The sequence below is a fragment of the Ovis aries genome, chromosome 16, assembly GCF_016772045.2.
Source record: "Ovis aries strain OAR_USU_Benz2616 breed Rambouillet chromosome 16, ARS-UI_Ramb_v3.0, whole genome shotgun sequence".
Taxonomy (NCBI): domain Eukaryota; kingdom Metazoa; phylum Chordata; class Mammalia; order Artiodactyla; family Bovidae; genus Ovis; species Ovis aries.
The window spans coordinates 1,829,399-1,855,402 of record NC_056069.1 but is presented as its reverse complement, the minus strand read 5'-3'; the positions used below and the strand labels follow the sequence as shown (position 1 = coordinate 1,855,402).

Here is a 26,004-nt window from a genome sequence, read left to right as displayed (position 1 = left end):
TTGGAACCAGTCTGTTGTTCCATGTCCAGTTCTAACTGTTGCTTCTTGACCTGCATGCAGATTTCTCAGGAGGCAGGTCAGGTGGTCTTGAAGGTCATCTCTTGAACAATTTTCCACAGTTTGCTGTGATCCACACAGTGAAGGCTTTGGCGTAGACAATAAAGCAGAAGTAGATGTTTTTCTGAAACTCTCTTGCTTTTTCTATGATCCAATGGATGTTGACAATTTGATCTCTGGTACCTCTGCCTTTTCCAGATCCAGCTTGAACATCTGAAAGTTCACAGTTCATATACTGTTGAAGCCTGTCTTGGAGAATTTTGAGCATTACTTTGCTAGTGTGTGAGATGAATGTAACTGTGCAGTAGTTTGAGCATTCTTTGGCATTGCCTTTCTTTCGGATTGGAAAGAAAACTGTCCTTTTCCAATCCTGTGGCCACTGCTGAGATTTCCAAATTTGCTGACATATTGAGTGCAGCACTTTCACAGCATCATCTTTTAGGATATGAAATGGCTCCGCTAGAATTCTATCACCTCCACTAGCTTTGTTTGTATTGATGCTTCCTAAGGCACACTTGACTCTGCATTCCAGGATGTCTGGCTCTAGAATGATCATATATCTCTCCCTTTAGGATGCTGTTGATGTCATTGTTATTCTTGTGGTTATTTCTGTCACACAGTTGAGGCAGTAGATGTCTTTATTAAATAAGTGTCAGGGATCTGTGTCAGGCATTCTGCTAGTTGTTTAACATGCATTATCCTAATTCATAGCTAAAGAAATGAAAGCTCAAAGAAGTTACTTGTTCAAGGAACACAGCTAGTAAGCGATCAAGCCAGGATTTCCTAAATCAAACATTCATATTCTAACGTCCACATCCCTACTCACATTTTTCAGATGCGCAACCTGGAGGCTCAGAGATGTTACCTAAGTTCACCAAGCAAAATAATAACTGTTAGAGTGAGAGGACTTTTCTCCACTCCAGCCAGTGCTGCAGTGATGTGATAATTAGAAAAAAAAAAGCCGCCCTCTCAGGGTGCTGGACAGGGGTGTCCACCCCTCCCACCACAGAGACCCACTGTGAAGGTGAAGGGGGTCCCAGCAGCTCCAGGTACTGTGGGCCGCAGATAAAAAGAGGGGGGAAGAAGGAAACCACATCTTCATAAAAGAAAAATGGGATGCTTGAGTTCAGAGAACAACTTCTCAATGAAGTTTCCAAAGAAAATCCCACTGGCTGAAAATAAACACTGGAAGAGTTTCCAAATCTCTGTCAGATCTCTGTCTCTTTCTCTGTCTCCCTGGCCCCGCCCTGTCCCTGTTTGTTGTGGAAGTAGAGGAAAGCCAGCCATGTGGATCCCAAAGCAGTTTACACTGAAGCAGATGGCACATCTGATTAGCATCAGACTAAAAAGACACATTACTTAGAGATTAGGTTCTCACAGGGACAAATCTGTTCCAAAGGCACAGAAGGTTTGGTTTTCTCACAGACTCCCCTCAGAGTTTTCTTGGGGCATACCTATTCATCCTTTCTCCCAGCGTCACGACCAGGCCAGTCTGGAGACAACAGGAAATTCGTCTCCATCAGTTTCCCAGTTTTCCTCCCACTGAATCCTGAAGTCATTCGCACAGGGCGAGCCCCTCCCTGAAAGACCTTGGCTGCTGGTGACCCCTGACGCCCTCACACCCCAGGACAACAGGTCACATTATGCCACTGAGGCTGCACACTACCCAGGGAGGCGCACTCTCTGGTTATTCCCACTTTACAGATGAGGAAACTGAGGCTTGAAAGGATCACAGGTCAAGTAAATGCTGAGACAAATGGAGGCTAATTGCCTCCATGAAAGAAGGAAGATTTAAAAAGTGTGTGTGTGTACGCTTGCACGTGCACATATTTTGAAATAGCCCCAAGGAGCTCCTCAGGTGGCAGAAGACTCGGATTTCATCCCTGGGTGGGGAAAATCCCCTGGAGAAGGGCACGGCAACCCCCTGCAGTATTCTTGCCTGGGAAATCCCATGGACAGTGGACCCTGGCAGGTTACAGTCCCTGGGGTCCTAAAGAGCCAGACATGACTAAGCGACTCAGCACACAAGGAGCAAACCATCATAGAGGGTGACTGTCAAGCGTCCCAAACCATGTAGCTATACTGAGGCCCACAGCAAGGTAAACAGCGAGGCGAGAAACCACAAACATCTCACGCTGACCTGTGATGCTGGGTTCATGTCACCCGGGCCCTGTACAGAAACACTCTAGGAAAATGAGACAAAACCTGGAAAGACCATTCAAAGCCAGGATAGGAAGTGCATACACACCAAGGCCTTTTTGTTCATTAAGTCCTATGTTTCTCAGACCCTACAGAAAACACACAGCTTTCAGGGAAACCAGGAAACGTAACTTAGGGTTTCGTGTGACTATCAACTATGAAGGAACGCCCTTAGTGCAAAGAATCTGAAGGTTAGAAGTTGGAAAAATGAAAGGAGAGGCAGAAATAATAACCACACCACCAGTAATAACAGCGCTCACTTAGTATGAGATATTACATTGCTTTGATAAGCACTTTAGATGCACTGTTGGTCTCGTCAGCCCACATAACAATCTTCTAAGATACTGCTATCATTTTTCCCATTTTGCAGATGAGTTTGCTGAAGAGCAGAGAGGTTAAGCAAATTGCCCACGGTCACCCAGCTGATGAGGGGCTGAACCCAGGAATCCAACCCAAGAACCAGAGCCCTTAACCAGTAATCCTTCTCCCTCTTTTCCATCGGATCCTCCTGAAGAGAAGCCAATAGGACAGTCTGCCAACAGTTTGGAAAGTGCTTAACAGCCTCCTGGCTCCTTGTCCTGATGTCAATACAAGTGTTCAAGGCTGTGAGTACAAGCTAATGTCACCGACAACACTCCAGGCAGTCTGCACATCTGGCAGTTAAGTAAGTACAGGCTCAAAGTAAACTGTTTCTCTGAGGCACAGGACACCTCCCGGGGGGACAACAGGAGGGATTTCATTCTAGTTCAGACCTGGCCAAGGAATCACACTCACCTTATTTCAGGGCATAAAAGAGACTTTCACCCAAGAGCCACAGACACCCAGTGAGTGCGTACATATGCAATCAGAGTGTTTTCATTTGGAACCTGAAGACTTAAAGAGGAGCCTGGGCTGAAGTTTCCCTTAGGGTTATTGTTTTAATTTATGCTTATTTTTTAAATTGAAGGACAGTTGATTTACAATCAACTATGATCACTAATCTAGAGCCAGACATCTTAGAATGTGAAGTCAAGTGGGCCTTAGAAAGCATCACTATGAACAAAGCTAGTGGAGGTGATGGCATTCCAGTTGAGCTATTTCAAATCCTGAAAGATGATGCTGTGAAAGTGCTGCACTCAGTATGTCAGCAAATTTGGAAATCTCAGCAGTGGCCACAGGATTGGAAAAGGTCAGTTTTCATTCCAATCCCAAAGAAAGGCAATGCCAAAGAATGCTCAAACTACCACACAATTGCACTCGTCTCACATGCTAGTAAAGTAATGCTCAAAATTCTCCAAGCCAGGCTTCAGCAATACATGAACCGTGAACTCCCTGATGTTCAAGCTAGATTTAGAAAAGGCAGAGGAACCAGAGATCAAATTGCCAACATCTGCTGGATCATGGAAAAAGCAAGAGAGTTCCAGAAAAACATCTATTTCTGCTTTATTGACTATGCCAAAGCCTTTGACTGTGGGGATCACAATAAACTGTGGAAAATTCTGAAAGAGATGGGAATACCAGACCACCTGACCTGCCTCTTGAGAAATCTGTATGCAGGTCAGGAAGCAACAGTTAGAACTGGACATGGAACAACAGACTGCTTCCAAATAGGAAAAGGAGTACGTCAAGGCAATATATTGTCACCCTGCTTATTTAACTTCTATGCAGAGTACATCATGAGAAACGCTGGACTGGAAGAAACACAAGCTGGAATCAAGACTGCCGGGAGAAATATCAATCACCTCAGATATGCAGATGACACCACCCTTATGGCAGAAAGTGAAGAAGAGCTAAAAAGCCTCTTGATGAAAGTGAAAGAGGAGAGTGAAAAAGTTGGCTTAAAGCTCAACATTCAGAAAATGAAGATCATGGCATCTGGTCCCATCACTTCATGGGAAATAGATGGGGAAACAGTGGAAACAGTGTCAGACTTTATTTTGGGGGGCTCCAAAATCACTGCAGATGGTGATTGCAGCCATGAAATTAAAAGACGCTTACTCCTTGGAAGAAAAGTTATGAGCAACCTAGATAGTATATTCAAGAGCAGAGACATTACTTTGCCAACAAAAGTCCATCTAGTCAAGGCTATGGTTTTTCCAGTAGTCATGTATGGATGTGAGAGTTGGACTGTGAAGAAGGCTGAGTGCCGAAGAATTGATGCGTTTGAACTGTGGTGTTGGAGAAGACTCTTGAGGGTCCCTTGGACTGCAAGGAGATCCAACCAGTCCATTCTGAAGGAGATCAACCCTGGGATTTCTTTGGAAGGAATGATGCTAAAGCTGAAGCTCCAGTACTTTGGACACCTCATGCGAAGAGTTGATTCATTGGAAAAGACTCTGATGCTGGGAGAGATTGGGGGAAGGAGGAGAAGGGGACAACCCAGGATGAGATGGCTGGATGGCATCACAGACTCGATGGACGTGAGTCTGAATGAACTCCAGGAGATGGTGATGGACACGGAGGCCTTGCGTGCTGCGATTCATGGGGTCGCGAAGAGTCAGACATGACTGAGCGACTGAACTGAACTGAACTGAACTGATACTTAGTTGTATTATACCTGTATTAGTTTCAGGCGTATATAAAGTGACTCAATTCTATATTATACATATATCTATATGTATTCTTTTTCAGATCATTTTTAAAATATTTATTTATTTATGTGTTTGTTTGGCTGCACAGGGTCTTAGTTGAGGCACACAGAACCTTTAGCTTCAGCGTGCATCTCTTAGTAGTGGCATGGACTGAAGCAGGCCCCACATTGGGAGTGTGGAGTTATTAGCCACTGGACGACCAGGGAAATCCCTTTGTAAGAGGGCTCACTTAGCAAATAAACAGTGGAAGAGGAGTTACCCTTAAGCTGTGCATAGGACCATATTGCTTCCACACCTAAACTAAGGATGGCTTGATGAATTATGCACTGCAGCCTCTTTAAAATGGCTCCCTAATGGGCTCTCCCTTCACCTACCTCTACATTGGGAGTGTGGGGTTATTAGCCACTGGACAGCCAGGGAAATCCCTTTGTAAGAGGGCTCACTTAGCAAATAAACAGTGGAAGAGGAGTTACCCTTAAGCTTCCACTCCTAAACTAAGGATGGCTTGATGAATTATGCACTGCAGCCTCTTTAAAATGGCTCCCTAATGGGCTCTCCCTTCACCTACCTCTAGTCTCTGTACGTATGTGTAGGTGAGAATTTTGCATTTCTTCCGTAACTGTGTACCCTGGGGCTGGCCTTCTGTCACTTAGTATTAATCAGAGGGTTTTTACTGACTCAAACGCAGAGGCGCAGCAGGACTGGTGGGCGGCAGCTGTCTGGCCCAGCCTGTGATTATGCTGACTCTAGGGGCCACCGTCAGCCCAGGAGATGCGACTCCAGTAAAGGAATTACTCTGACTCCCAGCAGGCTGGAACTGACGCCACATGCCCAAACCAGGACCGCGCTAACATTCCACCTGGCCTCGACGCTGAGCGGGGCCCTGACGACAGCAGCTCCGAACAATGGAAAGCAGCCGAGCGGCTCAGCTCCCTGCTGCCTGTGCAGCACCAGATGTAGCAAGAGCCGCCCTCGCCACGCCCCTCGGCGGGACTCGATTCACCCCTGCAGGGACACGGCCTGAAATCCGGGGAGGGACAGCCAGGGCCGAAGGGGCAGGCATACTTCAATGCTTCAGCATGAGAGCGATTCATTCTGACATGGAAATCAGAAGGTGAAACCTGAGAAAGGCCCACTTGAAAAAAACAAAACTAAACTAAACAGTAAGATAAGACATATAACAACTCTTAGCAAGATTAGTTTCCAGTCACCTGCACAAACCACTTTGCACAAACAAACCATGTCACACATCAACTAAATGGTCAGCAGACTCTAGGCATGAATAAATGTCACAAGATCACCTTTCTTCCCATGCCTTTCTCCTACTCTTAATGGGATGGGATTCACACAGCAATTTTGGATGCACCATGTTAAGCAGGCATTAGGGGGAAGAAAATTTTTACAATGAAGTGGTTCCTGAATGTTTCTGTGATAACCCAGCACTTTACATAAATCTTCAAGCCTCACTGTGAATAAATCCCAGATAGGTGACGAATGATCCTCTGCCTTCTAAGACTCCTTGTTCCTTGCACAGTTTGCTTCTCGTTGTATCACTGACACCAGCATGAACAGAAAGGAATTTCAATTGGAAAGCCTTGAGCTGAGGGTACAGAAAACAGAATTGACCCTCTAAAGTCATCTTTTTCAATCTCACAAAAAGGACTGGTGTCAGGAAATCATGAATATTAACATATAAGCCCTATGTACTCATAGCTGGAGGATGCGGGGCCATCCAGCTCATCAGCCTCAAAACAGGGAGCCCCAAGGCTGGGGGGTGCTGGGTGGGGACTGACGGTCACCAGAGATCGGTTTGGGTGAGTTCTGGCTGCGACCGCAGCACAAGTCCACTGTCTTTCCCTGCTCTCCAGGAAATACCGTTAATGAAGAAAGGCAACATCCAGAGTAGCGGGGTAACAGGCTACTGTGAAAGCAGCAACAGGAGACAGGGGGCTCTACAGTATATACGTATTTGCTTGCTTATGCAGTGAGTGCCCCTGGAAGCAAACACAACAGGAGCCCAGAGCCACTGACGCCTCTGTGAAGGGACTGGCAATTTACCTACCTCCTCTCAGGTAGAGTACAGACCTCACAGCAAAGTAGCTCCAGACTGGACTTCCTAGTGTTTCAGAGGTTTAGACTCTGTGCTTCCAATGCAAGGGCCAGAGGTTTAATCCCTGGATGGGGAACTAAGATTCCACATGGCGCAGCCAAATTGAAAACAAAAATTATATGAAAATGACTCTAAATCTGGCCTCTCATTAAACCTTCTCAGGAAAAACAAATAGTACAGCCTATGTTACCTTGAAATTAGTTTCGATTCTGATATTTAAGTTGTCAGCTACTTTCTACTCCCCGCTTCATTCAGACTAAGGGAGTTAGTCTGAGAGAAGAAACATTTGGTAACCACAGAGCATGTGATGGGCACTGGGGCTTCATGCGCCCCCACCAGCCAAGATATTTCACACTCACCTTGCTTTTTAAAGAGATTGCTCTGCACTATCTCATTCATGGACTGGACTTTCTGCTTTTGGAGTTTCACAGGAGGGATGCACGTGTAGAATTCGTAGAGGAGTTGGCTAAGGGCAGGAAAAACAGGAGCACAGAGAAGCCGTTAGACCAATGCCCGCCACCTCCTGACACAGTCCTTCCCCAGCCTGTCGGCCGTGGAAGCAGAAACAACGAACATCTTGCTCCCTTTGCCACCCCTCCCCCTGCCCCGAGCATGATAAGCCTTCAGTGGACATGCGTACTTGGTCTCGGTGTTGAATACTAATACCAACAGCACTCAAAAAGACGTGAAAATTGGAAAATAACGGTAAGAACCCCAACCTCAGGTACATGTTTTGCACTTGACATCTACTGTGCCATGGAAACATCACAAGTTTATAAGGCAGAGCCAATGCTCATCTCAATTTTCCAAGTGGGAAAAGTAAGGCTTAAAAAGATTAACTTTTCCAATTTACACAGTTAAGGGATCAAAGAAACAAGGGTTTAAAACCAGGTTCTAATTTCATTTCCATACCATTTTATTTTTCTAATGTTTTATACTTGGTAATGCTTTAGATATCTTAAAAATGTCCTAATTGAAAAAAAAACTGTGAAAAGTTATAGATTAGAACAAGTTTGGAATATGAAAAAGAAGACAGCTCTTTCCAAACAGAGTGAAAATAAAAACGCCACTGAAAAAAAATTATAACCCCTGTCAGCATTCCAAAATAAGCTCTTTGTGTTCATTTCTTTCAAATCCTCATTAAGCATCTATTTAATATGTGACAGGCAATGTGCAGGGCAGAGGGGATAGAATAGAAACAGACTTGGTCCCATTTGGCATGGAACTTACATTCTAATGAAGGCCAATGCACAACACAAAAGCAAGCAAATCAATACAGGGCCAGATACGCAATGAAATGAACAGGGAGTTGTAATGGTGCAGGGGTTACAGGATGAATCTAATTTATTTACAATGTGCAGAGGTAGCTTCCCCAAGAGGACAACATTCAGCTTGAGAGCAGAAGAATGAGAAGCCAGCAGAAATCTTCATGTGAACAGTGGAAAAGCTGATGAGAGCTGCATAAAGTCTGGAGAGCACTGAACAGAGTCACACCAATGTCACTGTCTCAGCTTCGGTGACTGTGCTGTCGTTGTCTAAACGTGAACAACCAGGGGAGCCCAGTGAGAAGCATGTAGGCATTCTCCACGTACTATCTCTGCAGCTCTTTTCTAAATCTAAAAGTTTTCCAATATAAAAGGTTTTGAGGGACTTTCCTGGCAGTCCAGGGGTTAAGACTCTGCCTTCCAGGGCAGGGAGTATGAGTTCGACCCCTGGTTAGGGAGATAAGATCCCATATGCCACACAACATGGGCCCCCAAAATTTTTAAATGGTCTATATGCTATCTTGCAACTTAAGTACATTTGGGAGAAGGAAGAAGAGGGTATATCTGGCTCAGATGCCCCTAAATGGCATAAGCATACTGAGATAATGTGCTGCTCTCATGAAAGGAATGGAGCGAAGGAGGAAAAAGTGAAGGGGAGCCCATCTCATTATGCCATTAAGTATGTATCTCTATGGTTCTCTATTTGTAACCACAGAGCTTACAGGGCAAACACAGGAACCCCCAAAACCTTCAAGCCCAGGTGAAATGGAGACAAATGTTTCATATTCTGTATCATTGTGCATGCGCCTGTGCTCAGTCCTATCTGACCCCTGGACTGGAGCCCACTGGGCTCCCCTGTCCATGAGATTTCTCAGGCAAGAATACTGGAGCAGGTTGCCATCTCCTCCTCCAGGAGAGCTTCCTGACCCAGGTATCCAATCCACGTCTCCTATGTCTCCTTCATTGCCGGTGGATTCTTTAAGCCACCAAGGACTGATATCAATGATACAATTCTTTATCACTGGTATCAATCAAAAAAAGATGCTTATTTTATAGCTAGTTTTCCCGAAATCTGACACAAACGAAAACGTAACAATCCCACACTGAAGTCCCTGGAGGAAGTTCCGCCGGGCCTGGCCCCTCTTTCCCCATGCTGAGTGTCCGTCTGGAATTCCCCACAAGAACCCTCCTCTCTCTCTCTGCATCCCTGGCTTGGCCCAGAGCCCAGGAAAGTACAGCATCAGCTCTCACCTGAGTAACTTTGCATCAAAGACGGTTTCCACATCATGGAGGACAGATGGGATATATTTCAAAGCTGCCACCTAGGTAGAAATTAAAATAAACGTGAGTTATGCCCACGGCCAATGACTCTGCCAACAATTCTGCCTGGTGGCAAGGAAGCTTTGCAACAGGACACAGATCAAGGAAGGAGGAGCCTACATCCTGGGTACTACTGCTGCTGCTAAGTCGCTTCAGTCATGTCCGACTCTGTGTGACCTCATAGACGGCAGCTCACCAGGATCCTCCACCCGTGGGATTTTCCAGGCAAGAGTACTGGAGTGGGTTGCCATTGCCTTCTCCACTGGGTACTGGTACAGTGACTCAAACTCTCATGTAGATTGAAACCTTAGATATGTGAGTTTCTTCTATCTTCAAGGGCCTAGAAATGTATAGTAGAACAATCATGGATTTGGAAGTTATATACACTTACAGTCAAATTCTGGTTCTACTCCTTGGTAGCCATGTGACTTTGGACAAAATACTTAACCCCTCCGATTTCTCATTTTCCTTGTCTGTTAACGAGAGGAAATGATGCCTATTTTTCAGGATTGCAAAGATTCAAAATAATATGAATGAGGCATCCAGCAGAGAGCCAGGCACACTATGGATGCTGTGTAAAGGGCAACTTCTATCATCACTGGAAGACAGCGTGCTTGAGTTGTACTGTTGGTGGTAAGGACGGTATGGACCGAGTTCTATTTCTAATCTCTCTCCTTGACCAATTTGAGAACAACTGTGGGCACATTTCTGCAGCTACTAGCTGGGTTAGGAAAACTGGGCATTACGGCGGATGACCTTTTTCCCTCTGTGTGAGGTAACTGATGCATCCAGAGGTGGGAAACACACCCAGGGCCTCGTAAAACAGCACCATTTGCTAAATAACGGAGTAGACGGTAATTTCTACAAAAAGAGTTGAAAGTCACCTATGTGGGAAACTATGTTTAAAAATCCGTAGGTGTGTGCCCTTCGCATTTTCTTCATTCTCTTCTTCCGCATATTCTAAGGGTTCTCTAGTCAATAAGTATCACCCTTTAGGGCTTCCCTGGTGCCCCAGTGGTAACGAATCCGCCTGCCAGTGTTGGAGACACGCGTTCGATCCCTGGGTCAGAAAGATGCCTTGGAGAAGGAAATGGCAACACACTCCAGTATTCTTGCCTGGGAAATCCCCATGGACAGAGGAGCCTGGGGGCCTACAGTCCAGATGGTCACAAAGAGTCAGACAGGACTAAGCGACTAATACAACAACAATCACTGTTTTACAATTAAACCAAAATTAAAACAGTGAAAATTATTATTTTTTAAACAAACTCTTCCTCCTAGCCATATACAGTTGAGTTTCTTAGTGAACATGGATAACCATTGTGACTATGCTCCACTGAAAGTTCTCAGAGAGGACACCATGCTGTTAGGTAATTTTATTAAATCTTATTTTCTCCTACAAGGGACACACTATTTTCATAGATCAGGAACCTCTAGGGCATCAAGATTTAATAACTAGGTCACAAAGTTAGCAAGTGGGAGAGTCAGACTTTAAACACAGACAGGCTGCTTACAGAGCCACTCCTTGTAACCCTCAAGCTACATGCCCACCTCGCTCAAATAGCATCTCTCTCTCTCCTTGCCTTCATGCTTATTCTCCTTGTTATTTATGAATTTTGCACATCAGACTTATGTTTGTTATTTAAAAAATTCAGACAGGTATTAGGATGAAAATTATCCCTGAAGTCCTGTATCTCCATCTCTGCCCTAATCCCTACTGCTCAGCTCAGAAGGGGTCACTGTCAACGGTGCAATGAGTCCTGACTGCTTTCTATGCATGAACATGTGTGTGTTGTGTGTGCTGCACGTATGTGCCTGTGCACACGTACGTGTGTGATTACACAGTTCTATAACTTGCTTTTTGCAGCTAACCATGTACCACCAGGATTTCTGCCATCAATTCATAGAGTGCACTCTTCATTTCTCACCACTGCATAACAAGACTCACGTGGGCACACCAAGTTCTCCTTACTAATGGACTCCATGCTATCTTGGGCTTCCCTGGTAGCTCAGACGGTAACCAATCTGCCTGCAATGCAGGAGACCCAGAGTCAATACCTGGGTGGGGAAGATCCCCTGGAGAAGGAAATGGCAGCCCACTTCAATATTCCTGCCTGGAGAATTCTCCGGACAGAGGAGCCTGGTGGCCTACAATCCACGGGGTCACAAAAAAGTCAGACACGACTGAGTGACTAACACTTCCACGGTCACACTTTCCGTACTATCTTTAGTTTCTCTTTATCATAAAATAAGTGGCAGAAAATATTGAACACATACATTTGTGTGTCTCTGAGAATCCCAATGGGATGGATGCAGTGCTGAAGAGGAGCTAGTGCATCAGATGTACATACACACGTGCAAATGTGCACACAAATGTATATTCATATCTGTTTCACGAGAATCTGTCATATTACCTTAGAAAGAAGCAGTAATCAATTTCCTTAAACTTACAACCTTGCTAACACTAGTATGCAAATCTGTTTGATTTTGTCACCCTGATATATAATTTGCAGCTGTTATCTGCAACTCTTTGGGTCTAGTGCAGGGGGGCACCTTTTCTATACTTATTGAACAACTATACTTACTATCAGCACAGTGGTAAGGAATCCACCTGTCAATGGAGGAGAAACAAGAGATGCATGTTTGATCCGTGGTCTGGGAAGATCCCCTGGAGAAGGAAATGGCAACCCCCTCCACTATTATTGCCTAGAAAATTCCACGGACAGAGGAGTCTGGCAGGCTGCAGTCCATGGGGTTGGAAAGAGTTGGACATTCTGAATGGGCGCATATGCAAATATTTACTATCTACTTGCCTGCATTCTTTCTCCATTTTTCTTTTGGGTGATTTCTTTTCTTATTGGTGTGGAATTCTTTATACATCATTAATATTAACCCCTTTGCAATAACATATTTTGCAAGAATTTTCTTTCACTTCCCCTGTGGTTGACTGTTGCTTTCTTTTAGCTTTATCATATCTTTCATTGTACAGAAGGATTTTAATTTGTATGTTGTCAGATATGTCAGACCTTTTCTTTACAGTTATTGGATTTTATGTCTGAAGATTTACTCTGTATTCTTCAAATCAAGATGACAAGAGATAACAAGATTCCAGAGCAAATGTTTCTAAAACTAGGCTCTATTGGGACACCTTTGCTCTATAGGATGGTGTTAGGCATTCTGTGGGAGGGAAAGGATTTGCAATCAAACAATTACGGGAAAGTTTGGTTTAAGCAAAGATAAGCCAGTAAGGTGCATTTTTTTAGTCTTGATACTTTTTTTTTTTTTTGGCAGAACTTCTCTGAATTTTAATATGCTAAGTTGCACTATGACATTCCTCCAGGCGATTATCATATACAGTGCCTTCCAGCCTAGTTGGTCAGGTCATCTGTATCAGGAAACATCAAGATACAGCAAAAGCAGATGCCTGCAGGGCTGGGCAAGTAGCAGACAGAAGTGAAATCAGAAGAGCGTAGGCCAGTGGGAAGTGATCAGGGGTGTAGAACCCACACTCTAAAGAATGAGGCATTCTTGCTCACTTGTTTTAAACACTGCTAGCCAAATCAAACACCCCTGCAGGCCGCACTTCTCCACGGGCTGCCAGCTTACAATCTCCTCATCCTAAAGAGATGCCACAGGTGAGGCATGTGCCCTGATAAAGGCTGGTCTAAGCATTCAAACCAACTGTTCCTTCCTTACTCTAGGCCCGCAGGGAGCTGAGGTCGGGGGATTCCCAGTGCTCCACCCAGCACCTGCAAGCACCTAGGGCCGTCTCCTCACTCCCCAAGCCTCAGCATTTTCATGTGGGGCAAATGAGAGAGGGGAATGATGGCAAATAAAGCATACTTTGCGCCTATTGTAATGCCCAGTACACAGCGGGCCTCCGAAAGGATGCATGCTGTATCTCCCCCTTCTCACCTCTCTGACATCAGCCAGCCCTCACTACCCAGGGCCTGGACAAAGACTACTGTGGGCTCATCGATTAAGACCATAATTAAGACCAAAGTGAGGGAACAAAAACAGAAATGAAATCCTTGGCAAGTCAGGGAAAACCAGGACTCCAGTGTCTAAGCAAGTTGCTGGCTTTCAAGTGCTGTGTGGCATTCCAGGGCTTTGGAGAGATTCTGTAGAGCAGCAGTCACCAGGCATCTCTACGGACACTCACACTTCAGTGCTTCAGCTGTGAGTGAGCAGGAGCTGGACGAGGCTGGGACAAGGGTTACTTCAGAAGCCCATCTTGCCAGCCTCCCAGCCCTGGGCTAGTGATAAAGCAAAGCAAACTGAGTGGTTCACATCCTGAGACTGCAAGGGTATTGTCAAGTCAACTGTGGAATATTAAACGCCCATCTGACCCAGCTGGCCTCACAGACAAGTGGCAGGCCTGTGGCTTTCTTTCCCAAAGGGGACAGGAAGTTTGCCAAGTCCACTATTATAGTCCTCAGGGGGCCTGCCTTCACACAGCCCGGACATACCTGAGTGGAGGGACAGCAGGTGAGCTCAGCAGGTGCTGCCACTGAGCACTCCCCGGAGGCAGAACTCAGCCACAAGGCCCACTGGGGGTCTCCATCTGTTGCAAGTCTCTGAGGCCTGGGAACTAGAAATAGCCTGGCTTTCTAGACCTGTTGGCCTCCTGGGAACCATGTTGTTCCACTGTTGTTAATATTTCTCCTCTCATTAATACTACTATCACACATAAACCACTACTATTGTATCACTTTCATCTCACAGTGGGAAAACATGAAAGTGTTAGTCACTCAGTCCTGTCTGACTCTTTGCAACCCCATGGAGCGTAGCCCACCGGGCTCCTCTGTCCCAGGCAAGACTACTAGAGTGGGTAGCCATTCCCTTCTCCAGGGGAGCTTCCCGACCCAGAGATCGAACTCAGATCTCCCACAATGCAGGCGGATTCTTTGCTGTTTGATCCACCAGGGAAGCCCCATCTCATAGTATATATCCTCATATCATATATAATATTTAAGAAAAACACAACAAGAGGTATTCTTATGCATGTGGGTGTGCATATATATACATGTATAAGAATATATATTTGGATGAATATATTTTAATCAAAGTAGCAAACCATTAGTGGAAACTTTATCCATGCATGGTATCACTTCATTTTTACAGCTGCTCTAGGAATAGATGCTGTCATTCCGCTAGAGAGGTAAAGTAACTTGCCAGAATACATACAGCTAATAAGCCACATGCTGATGGCTCAGCTGGTAAAGAATCTGCCCGCAGTGCAGAAGACCCCGGTTAGATTCCTGGGTCGGCAAGATCCACTGGAGAAGGGACAAGCTACCCACTCCAGTACTCTTGGGCTTCCCTGGTGACTCAGCTGGGAAAGAATCTGCCTGCAATGCGGGAGACCTGGGTTCAATCCCTGAGCTGGCAAGGAAGGCTACCCACTCCAGCATTCCGGCCTGGAGAATTCCCTGGACTGTATAGTCCACGGAGTCGTAAAGAGTTGGACACGACTGAGCAACTTGCGCTTTCAATAAGCCACACAGCGAAGATACGCACCTGATTCTTCCCGACTGGCTTCTGGCCAGCGTGCTCTGCTACCTTCTACTCTGCTCTAGGAAAACGTCCATCTCGGCAAGCGGGGAAGACAAGGCTGGACTCAGGGAGGAGCGGATGAAAAGCCTCCCCGTTAAGAGGGTGACTCCTAAATGTGTGCGCTTATTTCGGCTGTGCCGCATCTCCACGCTGCCGGGGCTTTCCTCTGCGTGCACCCAGGCGGGGCGGCGACCCCTGCTCGGGCTTCTCTTGTTGGGAGCGGAGCACGGGCTCCAGGGTGTGAGGGCTGGGACAGCTGCGGCTCCCAGGCTCTAGAGCACAGGCTTAATAGTGTGACCATGCGCTTAGCTGCTCTGAGGCATGGGGATCTTCTCCGATTAGGGATCAAACCTGTGTCTCCTGCGTTGGCAGGTGGATTCTTTACCACCAAGCCCTCAGGGAAGCCCTCCGAGGATGGCTTTTGAAAGAAGATATCATTTTTCTGATATGCCTCAAGCGTCCTTCTCATCACAAACATAAGGGTTGCAAGAAAGGCCACCAGGAAAACATTTTCCAGATCAGTAATTAGTTTGTAACGTGGCTCCAAGTGAATTTCCCAGATGAGTCATCAGTTCCAAGTCCCTCTGCCAGACGCCAGGTACAGCACTCAAGAAGAGAGCCAGACCCCAGTCAAGCAGTAGTGATTTTACTGTCCCAAGAGGAGTCACAGGAGAACCCTTGTGATGATTGCTATCCAGAAGGGCTTCACCAGAGCTGATAATCCTGGGCTGCGAGCACACAGCAAATGTTTAAGAAAAACAGCAAAAATCAAAACCACACAGCTGCACTCCCTCAAACTCGAAGGGGATTTACCTTCTGTTTCCAGACTCCTCATCTACCATTCTCTCTCGCCCACCCTCTCTGTCTTTCTCTTTCTCGCTCTCTTGGTCTCTCTCTTTGTCTCCCTCTCCTTCACAGAGTAAGACTGCACAGTATTGGTGCCAGCAGACAGACTTCTAGTGCAAAAGAATGCAGCTTGCATTGATGCAAAGTTATACTGGAACACTAGATGTCTTCCTCATTCAAGAGCTCTGACAATATTCCCATCCCACCAATTGACAATCCTTTTATTTTAGTCAAATGATGGACAGTCAAGGTCCCTGGAAACTGGGCAGACACCGCCACGGGGATTCACCATATCTGACCAGAAGAAGCAGTCTTCCTAGAGATGCTGAGCTGTCCCTGAGGAAAATACACCTACTTTCCCCAGACATTCACCCCGTCACTGGTCCTTCAGATGGACTTCACCAGAGCTGGTAACCCTGGGAATCATCATCAAGGCAAGGGAAGAGGGACCAACAGGTTCTGGGAGACACATGTCTCCATGCTTCCCGTAGCCCAGAATGGCGCTGGCCCCTGAAGCTTAGCAGGAGGCAAGAGAGCTCAGTGTTTAAAATGGCTGGCTGAAGAGGCCAAGGTCAGATCCAAGTGGGTCTCTTTCACCTGCCTGTCCTTGAGGAAACGAACTCTCTATGCTCCAGTTTCATCAGGAGATTGAAGGGAATAAAGTCACCTACTTTACAAGGTTGATGTGACGACTGAATGGAAAATGTGAGCCGTTAGTACGACTCCAGCAGCACTTTTGGAACAAAATCCCACCTATCCTCCATATATCCCGCATTCCCAAACACCGCCTCTAAGCATGCAGTAGACGGTGGGAAGGGGGCAGCATTCCAGTCATCAACAAGTAGAGGGGAAACTCCAGCTCTCGCTATTACACTTGAGTCTCACTTCTCCTCCCACCGCGGGCTCAGCATGCAGCCCGCAGTCCATGTCCCAAGAATGAACCACATTCTTCCCTTGCTTCAGACTCCTGGATATTTTACAATAGTGAACAGTGGAAAGGGAGGAAAGAAAGAGGCCTCCTTAATAGCTCGAATTTGTGACTACAAACCAGACATCTGCCCATCTGCACTGCTGTTTATGGAGCTTGTTCCTTAACCACCTAGCATTTTGCCAAAAGATTCAACTCTTTAATGAAACCTTACTTTGCTTGGCGATTAGGAACTCAAGCTCTGGACTACACAACCTAGATTCAAGTAACCCGCTACTTCTTAACTGTGATTAAGTTACTCAGTCTCTCTAAGCCTCCATTTCCTCATCTGTAAAGCAGAGATAAGAAGAGTATTTCCCTAATAAGGTGTTTGTTATTTTAAAAAAAATCAAATGAGCTAACAGTATATGTAAAGCTTTTAGCTCAATGTGTCACACACAATAAATGCTAAACCATAAAATACTGGGAGCTAGTATTCATTCTTTCATTGTGCCAGCTGAAGGTATTTAAGTGACAGTTACTGTTTCAGGTTCTGGAGACCTAAAAGGCAGAGGTCTCTGCTTCCTGGATGCTCTAGTGGCTATATCAGCATGTGCGACAATCAGAGTGCCCAAGGGAGCAGACTGTAATTAAGAGTTGCTTGTATATTTCCACTCGTACCACCAAATCGGAGAACGATGAAGAATCACAGCCTAAAGGACAACGGGTCAAATGGATCCGCACAACGTCACCAATGGCCATGGCTCACAACTGAGCTACATTCAGTTCACAAGCATCAGATGTGGACCGTCTCACCCTGCCATCCACTTTATCCGCTTCATCGTCACCCTTCATCCAGTTCACAGGGCTGGCACACACAGCGACTTCTGAGCATACCACCCATCCAGAAAGCCCCGACCATACCCATTCTTTGTGGATTAGAGAATACTAACTTTGGCATTAGAAGACCTGTGTGGACTGAAATCCTCGCTCTACCACCGTGAATAGGTACACTTTAGGATGAATTATTTAACTTTATGAGCCTCCATGGACAATGAAGACGATTCCTTGCAGACCTCTGGGAGGACTGAAAACACTGCATGTGAAAGCTTGCTTCATGCCTGATACTCAATCAGTGAAAGACGTTTTTAACACTCTTTCTACCCTCTTTGGATGGCTGGCTTTAAATTCTCCGTCGTTTCATGTGAGACACTGCCATGCCATCTCTGAACAATTAGGTAAACCACAGAAAGCAATTCACAAAAGCCAGATGAGCCTCAGACATGAGAAATAACCAGCTTGGGTCCAAGAATTCACATGGGCAAAGCTGAGACTAAACCAGATGGACTTCACTCTGAACTCAGGCAGGCGTGAATTAGGGCTTCCACCTAAGCCACTACCCAGCTGGAAGTGTAAGGCTGGAACGGGAGTGCCAACCACTGGCCTTCTCCATGCTCTCCCCCAAAACTTACGGCAGACATTACTAATAGATCACAGCACTCTTTCCCACTCTACCCCATGCAGGCTCAGAATCAAGACTCCAGTCATGCTGTCCTATTTCACTGGCAAAACTTTGCCTTCCTTTTTTTATTTTTTTATAGAGTCAGTTCTTGTAAGCTTATCCTCCTTGAAATTTATATCTGTTTCTTGATCTAACAGAATAACTGGATGTCCTAAAACTGCTTGACTTCATGTGACAAGGTTAGAAACACAAATATTCCCTTCCAGATTCCACTCTGTTGAAAATGCCCTCATGAGTTTGAGTGAACTCCGGGAGTTGGTGATGGACAGGGGGGCCTGGCATGCTGTGATTCATGGGGTCGCAGAGAGTTGGACGTGACTGAGTAACTAAACTGAACTGAACTGAAAGGAGGAAGAGATATACATGACTAAAAATTATTTAAATTGAACTATGTAACCGGCTTTACCCACCATGCTTTACATGCATTACTTTAATCCTCTCAATAATTCTCTAAATTAGACAGACATTAGGCTTCCCATTTTATAAAAGGGTAATTGAAGCCCAGGATGCTGAAATCATTTGCCCAGTGCTATGTGCCCAAGCGTGGATGCCCCATTTCCCACTCAGATCTCTCTGGCTTGACATCCAAAGCTCATTCTCCAGTCAGTTCAGTTCAGTTGCTCCATCGTGTCCGACTGATAGTCTCCAATAGTGAATATCAAAGTCTGCAGAAGACCCCTTGTGTGAGGTTTGCTGACATCATATGGCCTTGACCCCTCTCTCCTCATACCCTAAAAGAGCATTTGGTTTTTTCAGATGGTATTGCTCTTCATACTTCAATATGACTTTATATTCTTCTTTGACAACTTTTCAACAACCATAGGAATAGACAGAAAACATCATTGATTTCATCCTAGAAGCTAAATTTGGCCCTTTTAGAGTAAATTTTTAAAAAGGCGAAGTCCCTTTTCTTGGCTCTTGGGGTGGAAATCCATGAGAAGAAACCAGCATAACCTGGCCCAGATCCCAGGGAAAACAGGCCATTTTCTAACACAGCTACCCAGACAATCAAAACCTGGGTAAAAAGACTCATGCCAAAGCCATAATAATCCTATTAGCTCTCCGTATTTGCATAGTATTTTATAATTGGCTCTTTTGCAAACAATGTTTACCTGATCTTCACCCAGATACTAAAGTTTTACAGATGAGGAGACAGAGACCTTGAGAGGTTGAATCCAGCGTTAAATCGGACAGCTTGATCTAAAGGAGACATTTTGTGGACCCAGGTCCTCTCAGAATCAGACATTCTCACTGGCTCATCTTTTAGCTTCCTTTTTCTCCATTCTTTCCCTGCCTTTGCATTCCCTTTATTCCTTCCCCCCAAATGCAGGCAGTTCATCATAGGGAAATCGGTGCTGAAATTGGAAAGGATGGCTGTGGGATGACTTATTCCCCTGTTTTTCTCAAGGTCACATAGTCTCTCTCTGGGCACCTCTACCTCTCTGGGGCATCGACTCCTTTCTCCTCCCTGCCAACCAGCTCCTCTGTTTGTCCCTCACACTTCAGCTTCCCTGGAGCCTATTTCAGACTTGATGCAATGCAGTAGCCTCTACAGACCCCATGGACTGTAGGCTGCCAGACTCCTCTATCCATGGGATTTCCCAGGCAAGAATACTGGAGAGGGTTGTCATTTCCTCCTCCAAGGGATATTCTCAACCCAGGGACAGAACCTGTATTGCTTATGTCTCCTGAATTGGCAGACAGGTTCTTTATCGTTAACACCACCTGGGAAGCCCCATATCCCCAGTAGGTACTAAATGTGTAGTGTAAACAACAGTATAATGTAGCAGTTCAGAACATGCTCCTTAGAGCCAGGCAGGAAGAGATCTGAATCCCAGCTACACCCCTTAGCAGACAGGAGCCCTTCAATTTCCATACCTATGAAACAGAGATCTTAACACCTATTCTAAGGATTATTCATTCCACAGATATTTACCAAGTATCAACTATATACTAGGACTGTTCTATATGCTGAGGATATAATGATGAACAAGACAAAGCTCCTCTCTCCACACACACACACACACACACACAAACACACACACACAGTCTCACTCACATACAGAAGTTCCCAACATTAGTTAAATCTAAGGAAGCCATTACATTAGCAGACTGATTCCCAAACTTCACTTCATATGAAAATCAAATGGGCAGATTTCCAAACTGCCTTCTCCCTGGTCACACTGCATACCAATTCCATTAGGATGTATGCTGCTGGTAATTAGTCATCAGAGTGTATTCAAGATCCTCATGTGATTTCAGTGTGCAAAGTTTGGAACCCATCATGTTAGCAACAGACACTCCAAGAAAGACTTCTGCTTTTGCATCCTCAGCTGCATTCTAGCTGAACACCAGGGCCTCATTCATTCTAACCAGAGGCCGGGCAACACCAGACATAGCTAATTAGCAGGCATTTAAGCTAGCAATTAAAAAGATACCTTATCAAAAGAAGGGGCAGTCGTGTGCATTGACTCATTGGTTTAGACCAATTGTGCTTGAGTTTTCTTCTTCACAACTCATGAGGCACTTGTGAATTAGTGCTGTGATAGTTATGAAGATCAACCTCAAACAGCCTCCTCACTCAGTCTCTTGGCTGCTAAACTCTTTCTCAAACATAGGTTTCTCAAAGATTTACAGAGCTTGTAGATATGATTCATGAACCACTAAATCAGAGGTCCCATTCTCTCCAAAATATCTCTTGTTTATTAAGGAGACTCTCAACCCCAAAGGGGATCTGAGTTTACAGTGTTGAGATTAAAAAGTGGACAGTTTCAGAGACTGACACCTTAACTATTCTCACCACTAAAAATGGATCAGGTCTGACCTGTTTCCTTCCAGGGAGCAAAAGCTTCAGAGTTATTTAACAAGAAGCACTGCTGCTTTCATGGGAAACAAACAAATAAGCCTTCTGCTGTCCCGAGGTGCCGTTGGTGTTCATGATCCTTATACCACGAGGCCAGCCCAGGCCTTCAATTAACACAGGGCTGTGCCCATTCAAGCAAAAGTAGGCATTATCTCACCGTGCTGTTTTCTATCAGATGCCCAAGGGAAAAGACAGATTTTTTTTTCTTTAGTCGTGTGAACCAACCTGCAAAAGGATGGTTGTTTTATATTGACTTCTCATCAAGTTGTTGATGGATTCAAAGAGCCGTCTCATGGATTCTTCAAACTCCATCTGTTCCTTGCCTTCGTAAAGCCTGAAAGAAGACACACCTGAATCATTTCTCAAACCAACAAGCAATACCTTTGAAAGAGTGTGCCAGCTACAAACTCGGTTTGAAACTGGGAAAGGGGTGGAGACGTGGACTCAAGGGGTGGGGGCTGGTGCAGCGGTGGCTGGTACATGACCCTCTCAGGGGGCAGGGGCTGGTGCACGATCCTCTCAGGGGAAGCCCAGGTCCACAAGCACAACAGGCACCATGCGACTGACTCGACATGATAAATCATCCCCCTCCTGCCTTTTATTCAAACCCTGAAGAATCTCAAAGGAATGAAACTCATCCAAGTTGAAGGGACATTAATAATTTCATCCTTCTTGAAGAATCAGAGGGAGACTTGTCATCAGGTTTTCAAAGTATTTTGGAAGCATCAAGGAGAAATATTTTCAAACATTCTGCCCTTCCCCTTAGCCACTGCCCACTTGTGGGATGAACACGGTCATCTGTGCTGCATGTCAAGGGATGTGATTCTCCCTGCCCTCTCATTTCAGGAGTGTACTGAGGACTTAATTTAAAACTTTTGTTACTCTGATTATAAAGTCCCTACATTGATATTGTTTTTAAAAATGCATTACTTATGAAGTGACATTCCTCATCAATCCTACTGAAAAACTGGTAATTATTAAGGATGGATCCTGCAATGCAAGAGACAGAGGTTCCATCCCTGGATCATGGCAACCCACTCCAGCATTGTTGCCTGGAGAATTCCATGGGCAGAGGAGCCTGGCGGACTACAGTCCATGGGCTGGCAAAGACTCAGACGTGACTTAAGCGACTGAGCATGAGCACAAGGCTGGATATCCTTGCAGAGATTCTCAAAGTCTCTCTAATGTATACAGGCGACTTTATAGAAACCATCCCCTGGTGTAAAATCAGTCTTTTAGGCTCCTGAGTCTCAGCACCCTTGAGGCCCAACCTTGGTATGCTGTTCAGCCCAAGGCCTCTCCGAACAAGCCTTTATCACCAACTGGTGAAAACTCTGCACTCCATCTGTGGCATCCTGGGCAAGACACAGAGCAGAGCGCTCCTGTCTCCCACTCAGATATAGAGGCCTCCTGTCACGGCCCTCCACGGCCCAGCCCCTGGGCTGCCTGCTGCCCGGGAGGTGCTCTGCTCAGATGGAGCGCCGACGCACTGCAGGGTCCGCCCCTCCTGCAGTCGCAGGCAGGGCAGCGCGGAAACCTCTGCTCTGTCTCTGCTCCACCTCGCCCAGCCTCTCACCTGCTTTTCTTTAAGCTCCTGCTCTACTTCCTTTCTCGTCTCAAAGTGGGTGTCTATGTTTCTCTTCTTTTGGGTATCATTCACTCTCTCTCTGTCAGTCAGTATGTTTATCTGCTTTTCTCTCTCTCTCTCTGACTTCATCTCTTTTCTTAGTCACTCTCTGCCTCCTCTCTTCTTTTTTCCTAAGTACCCCCTTCCTAAAGCCTCCTGAAGTAAGAAGCTTAAGGAGAAGCCAGAATGCTTCAATCCAGTACAGGGATCCAGGAACTGCCGCTGACTTTCTAGGTATCTAGTTCAAGGTCATAGCTACGAGGCTGAGAGAAACCCAGAGTTCTGAGGCTCCCCTCCTCCGCGCTCCCTCACCCCTCCCCTGCCTCCTCCTCCTTCTCTCCCCCTTTTCCCTCTACTGCACCTCTCAGGCCTGAACCAGACAGGTTCTGTCGTGGAGGATGTGTTTTGGAGTCAGTCAGCCTGGGTTCTGATCTCTAATCTGCCCATGACTAACTGAAGCCCTTATTAGTAACAGCAAACATAACAGAGCACCACTCTGCCACCAGGCACTGTCTGTGTTATTAAATCACACCCCCATCCCACACTATGGTAAGGGGCCCACCCTTATCCCCATTTTACAGATCAATGACTCAGCAGCATGCCCAAGGACTCCATGTCAGAAGTGCAGGGGCCAGAATTCAGACCTGGCCATAGGCTTCTGGGCCTGGTCACTCCATCACTTTGTCCACCACTGGACTGGGTGCCTCACTACCAGCCTTAACTCCTATAAGCCTCAGTTTCTCACCTACAAATGCAGGCTGTTCCAGAACTGTGTCCAAGGACTGTGAGGAGCCCAGCTCACACACACGTGACCTGCTGGGCACATGCTGAGTCCTGGCTAAGTGTTAACTGTTGTTAATTATTGGAATAGGAGTATTGTACAAATAAAGACATAAACTCTCAATAGATGGAACACTGCCCAAATCCCATCAAAGTGGAAAAGATGACACAGGGTCTGGCAGGAAGGAAGGATGTGTGTGCGTGTGTGTACGTGCTGAGTCACGTCAGTCATCTCATACTCTTTGTGACCACATGGGCCACTGCTCACCAGGCTCCTCTGTCCACGGGATTCTCCAGGTGAGAGTACTGGAGTGGGCTGCCGTGTCCTCCTGCAGGGGATCTTCCCAACCCAGGAATAGAACCTGGGTCTCCTACATATCCTGCACTGACAGATGGGTTCTTTACCACTAGCACCGCCTAAGAAGCGTGGCAGGAAGGAAGGGAAGATCCTAATTCACAGTGGTGGTACTTTCCTTGTTGAGACGGTACTGTGAGATTTCCTTTGTGCCTAAAGCTAATAGATGGTCCCTCCCCCAAGGCTTTTGCTTTGAAACCCCTTACTCTTTCCTCTAACCACAGCTGCCTGAAAACATTTAATAAGTGACATTGTCGTTTCTGTTACTGGTCTATGGTGTCTTCCTCCCACATTTAACACCCAGATGCAGCTGCCCATGGTGAACACATCATTACTTACATCATTATCTACTATATATGGCCCTTCTCTGTAAGGCACACATTTGTATGCTTCTGGGTGCACGTGTGTGGGGGCATCCCACCCAGTCCTCTGCTTTGGACCATTTGTGCTGCCCACAACAATGGCCTCTAGCAGCTTCCTCCTGCTGGCTGACCCTGCCCACCCCCACGCCCCTTCCAAAATTTACTAGTCCATGACAGAATTCATGATTTTTAACAGAAAATCACAGAAATGGGCTGTGTTGGGAGTCATCCCAGGCAGTGCTAAAGGGGGAAAGTTCACGAACTCTCGCTGGAGAGGTATTTGAAGGTACCCTGATTCCCGGCATCCCTATGTCTAGTTATTTAACACATTTGGGGTTTTATGAGCTGCACAACTATTCTTCCAATAACACCCTTTTCCACTTGGATTAGCCCTGGCTGGGTTCACTGAAACTCCTCTCCGGTCAGAACTCTGCAGGGTGAGAGAGGCATCTGCCTGCAGCTCCCTGGAGTTCTAAACCAAGAGCTGCTGGGGAGGCCAGCAAGCACGGGGCCCACGCTTCCTGCTGTGCAGATGGCAAGACTGAGGGCCTGAGCGGGGTGGGGGTGGGGAGACTCGGCTTTGCCACCGTCTTGTAAATGTTACTGACTAAGGTGGGAAGGCAAACAGACTTTTAGGTTGTAAGACCAAGTCAAGGCCTTCTACTCAGATTTCAGCTTTGTGGGAGAGCAAGCTTAGTTTCTACCAGCAGGACAGATGTGCTCTGCTCTAGGTCACAGGCTGCACCAGCGGCAGGGCTAGACCCAGAACTCAGCGTTCTTCTCTTTCCATGCTCTGAGACTCTCACACACAGCAGAGATGACACAGATCTCACAAGGCCAAGATTGGGGCACCTGCCTCCATGGGAATCTGGGCTGCTCCCTACTACTCACCTTACAGGTTAAGCACCATAACACCACATTCCAGCCGAGTAGAAATAGAATCTACAGGTGCCAAAGTTTTACAAAGGATAAGAAACAACCCTGTGAGGAGATGGCTTGCATGTTTTTAAATTTATTTTTACGTGGAGGATCATTGCTTTACAATAGGGTTGGCTTCTGCCGTACATCGTGAATCGGCCATAGACATACGTATGTTCCTTCCCTCGATCCTCTCCCCCAGCCCCCACCATCCCACCCCTCCAGGTTGCCGCAGAGCACCGGGCTGAGCTCCCTGCGATACAGAAACCTCCCACTGCCTATCTGTTTTACATATGGTAACGTATGCGGTTCAGTGCTATTCTCTCAATTCGTCCAACCCTTTCCTTCCTCCACTGTGTCCAAAGTCTGTGTCTCTATCCCTGCCCTGCAAAGAGGTTCATCAGTACCATTTTTCTAGATTCCATACATATGCGTTAATATGTAAAATTCGTTTTTCCCTTTCTGACTTACTTCACTCTATATAACAGACTCTAGGTTCATCTACCACACTAGAAGTGACTCAAATGTATCCCTTTTTATGGTTGAGTGACATCCCATTGTCTATATGTACCATGCTTCTTTATCCATTCATCTGTCGATGAACATCTGGGTTGCTTCCGTGTCCTGGCTACTGTGAACAGCGCTGCAATGAACATTCGGGTGGGAGGAAAACCTAAACAGACATCTCTCCAAAGAAGTCATGCAGATGTCCAACAAACACATGAAAAGATACTCAATATCACTCAT

General features: G+C 46.1%; 1 protein-coding gene across 1 annotated transcript in view; it reads right to left on the bottom strand.

Moving 5' to 3' along the window:
• Positions 1-26,004, bottom strand: part of DOCK2 (dedicator of cytokinesis 2) — a 473,410-nt gene that overhangs the window by 333,068 nt on the left and 114,338 nt on the right. Inside the window, exons 23-25 of the mRNA XM_042233648.1 lie at positions 21,441-21,549; positions 9,453-9,523; positions 7,296-7,402 (exon numbers count right to left, since the gene is read on the bottom strand). Coding sequence (XP_042089582.1) covers positions 7,296-7,402; positions 9,453-9,523; positions 21,441-21,549 — 287 coding nt within the window. The remainder of the gene's footprint in view (positions 1-7,295; positions 7,403-9,452; positions 9,524-21,440; positions 21,550-26,004) is intronic.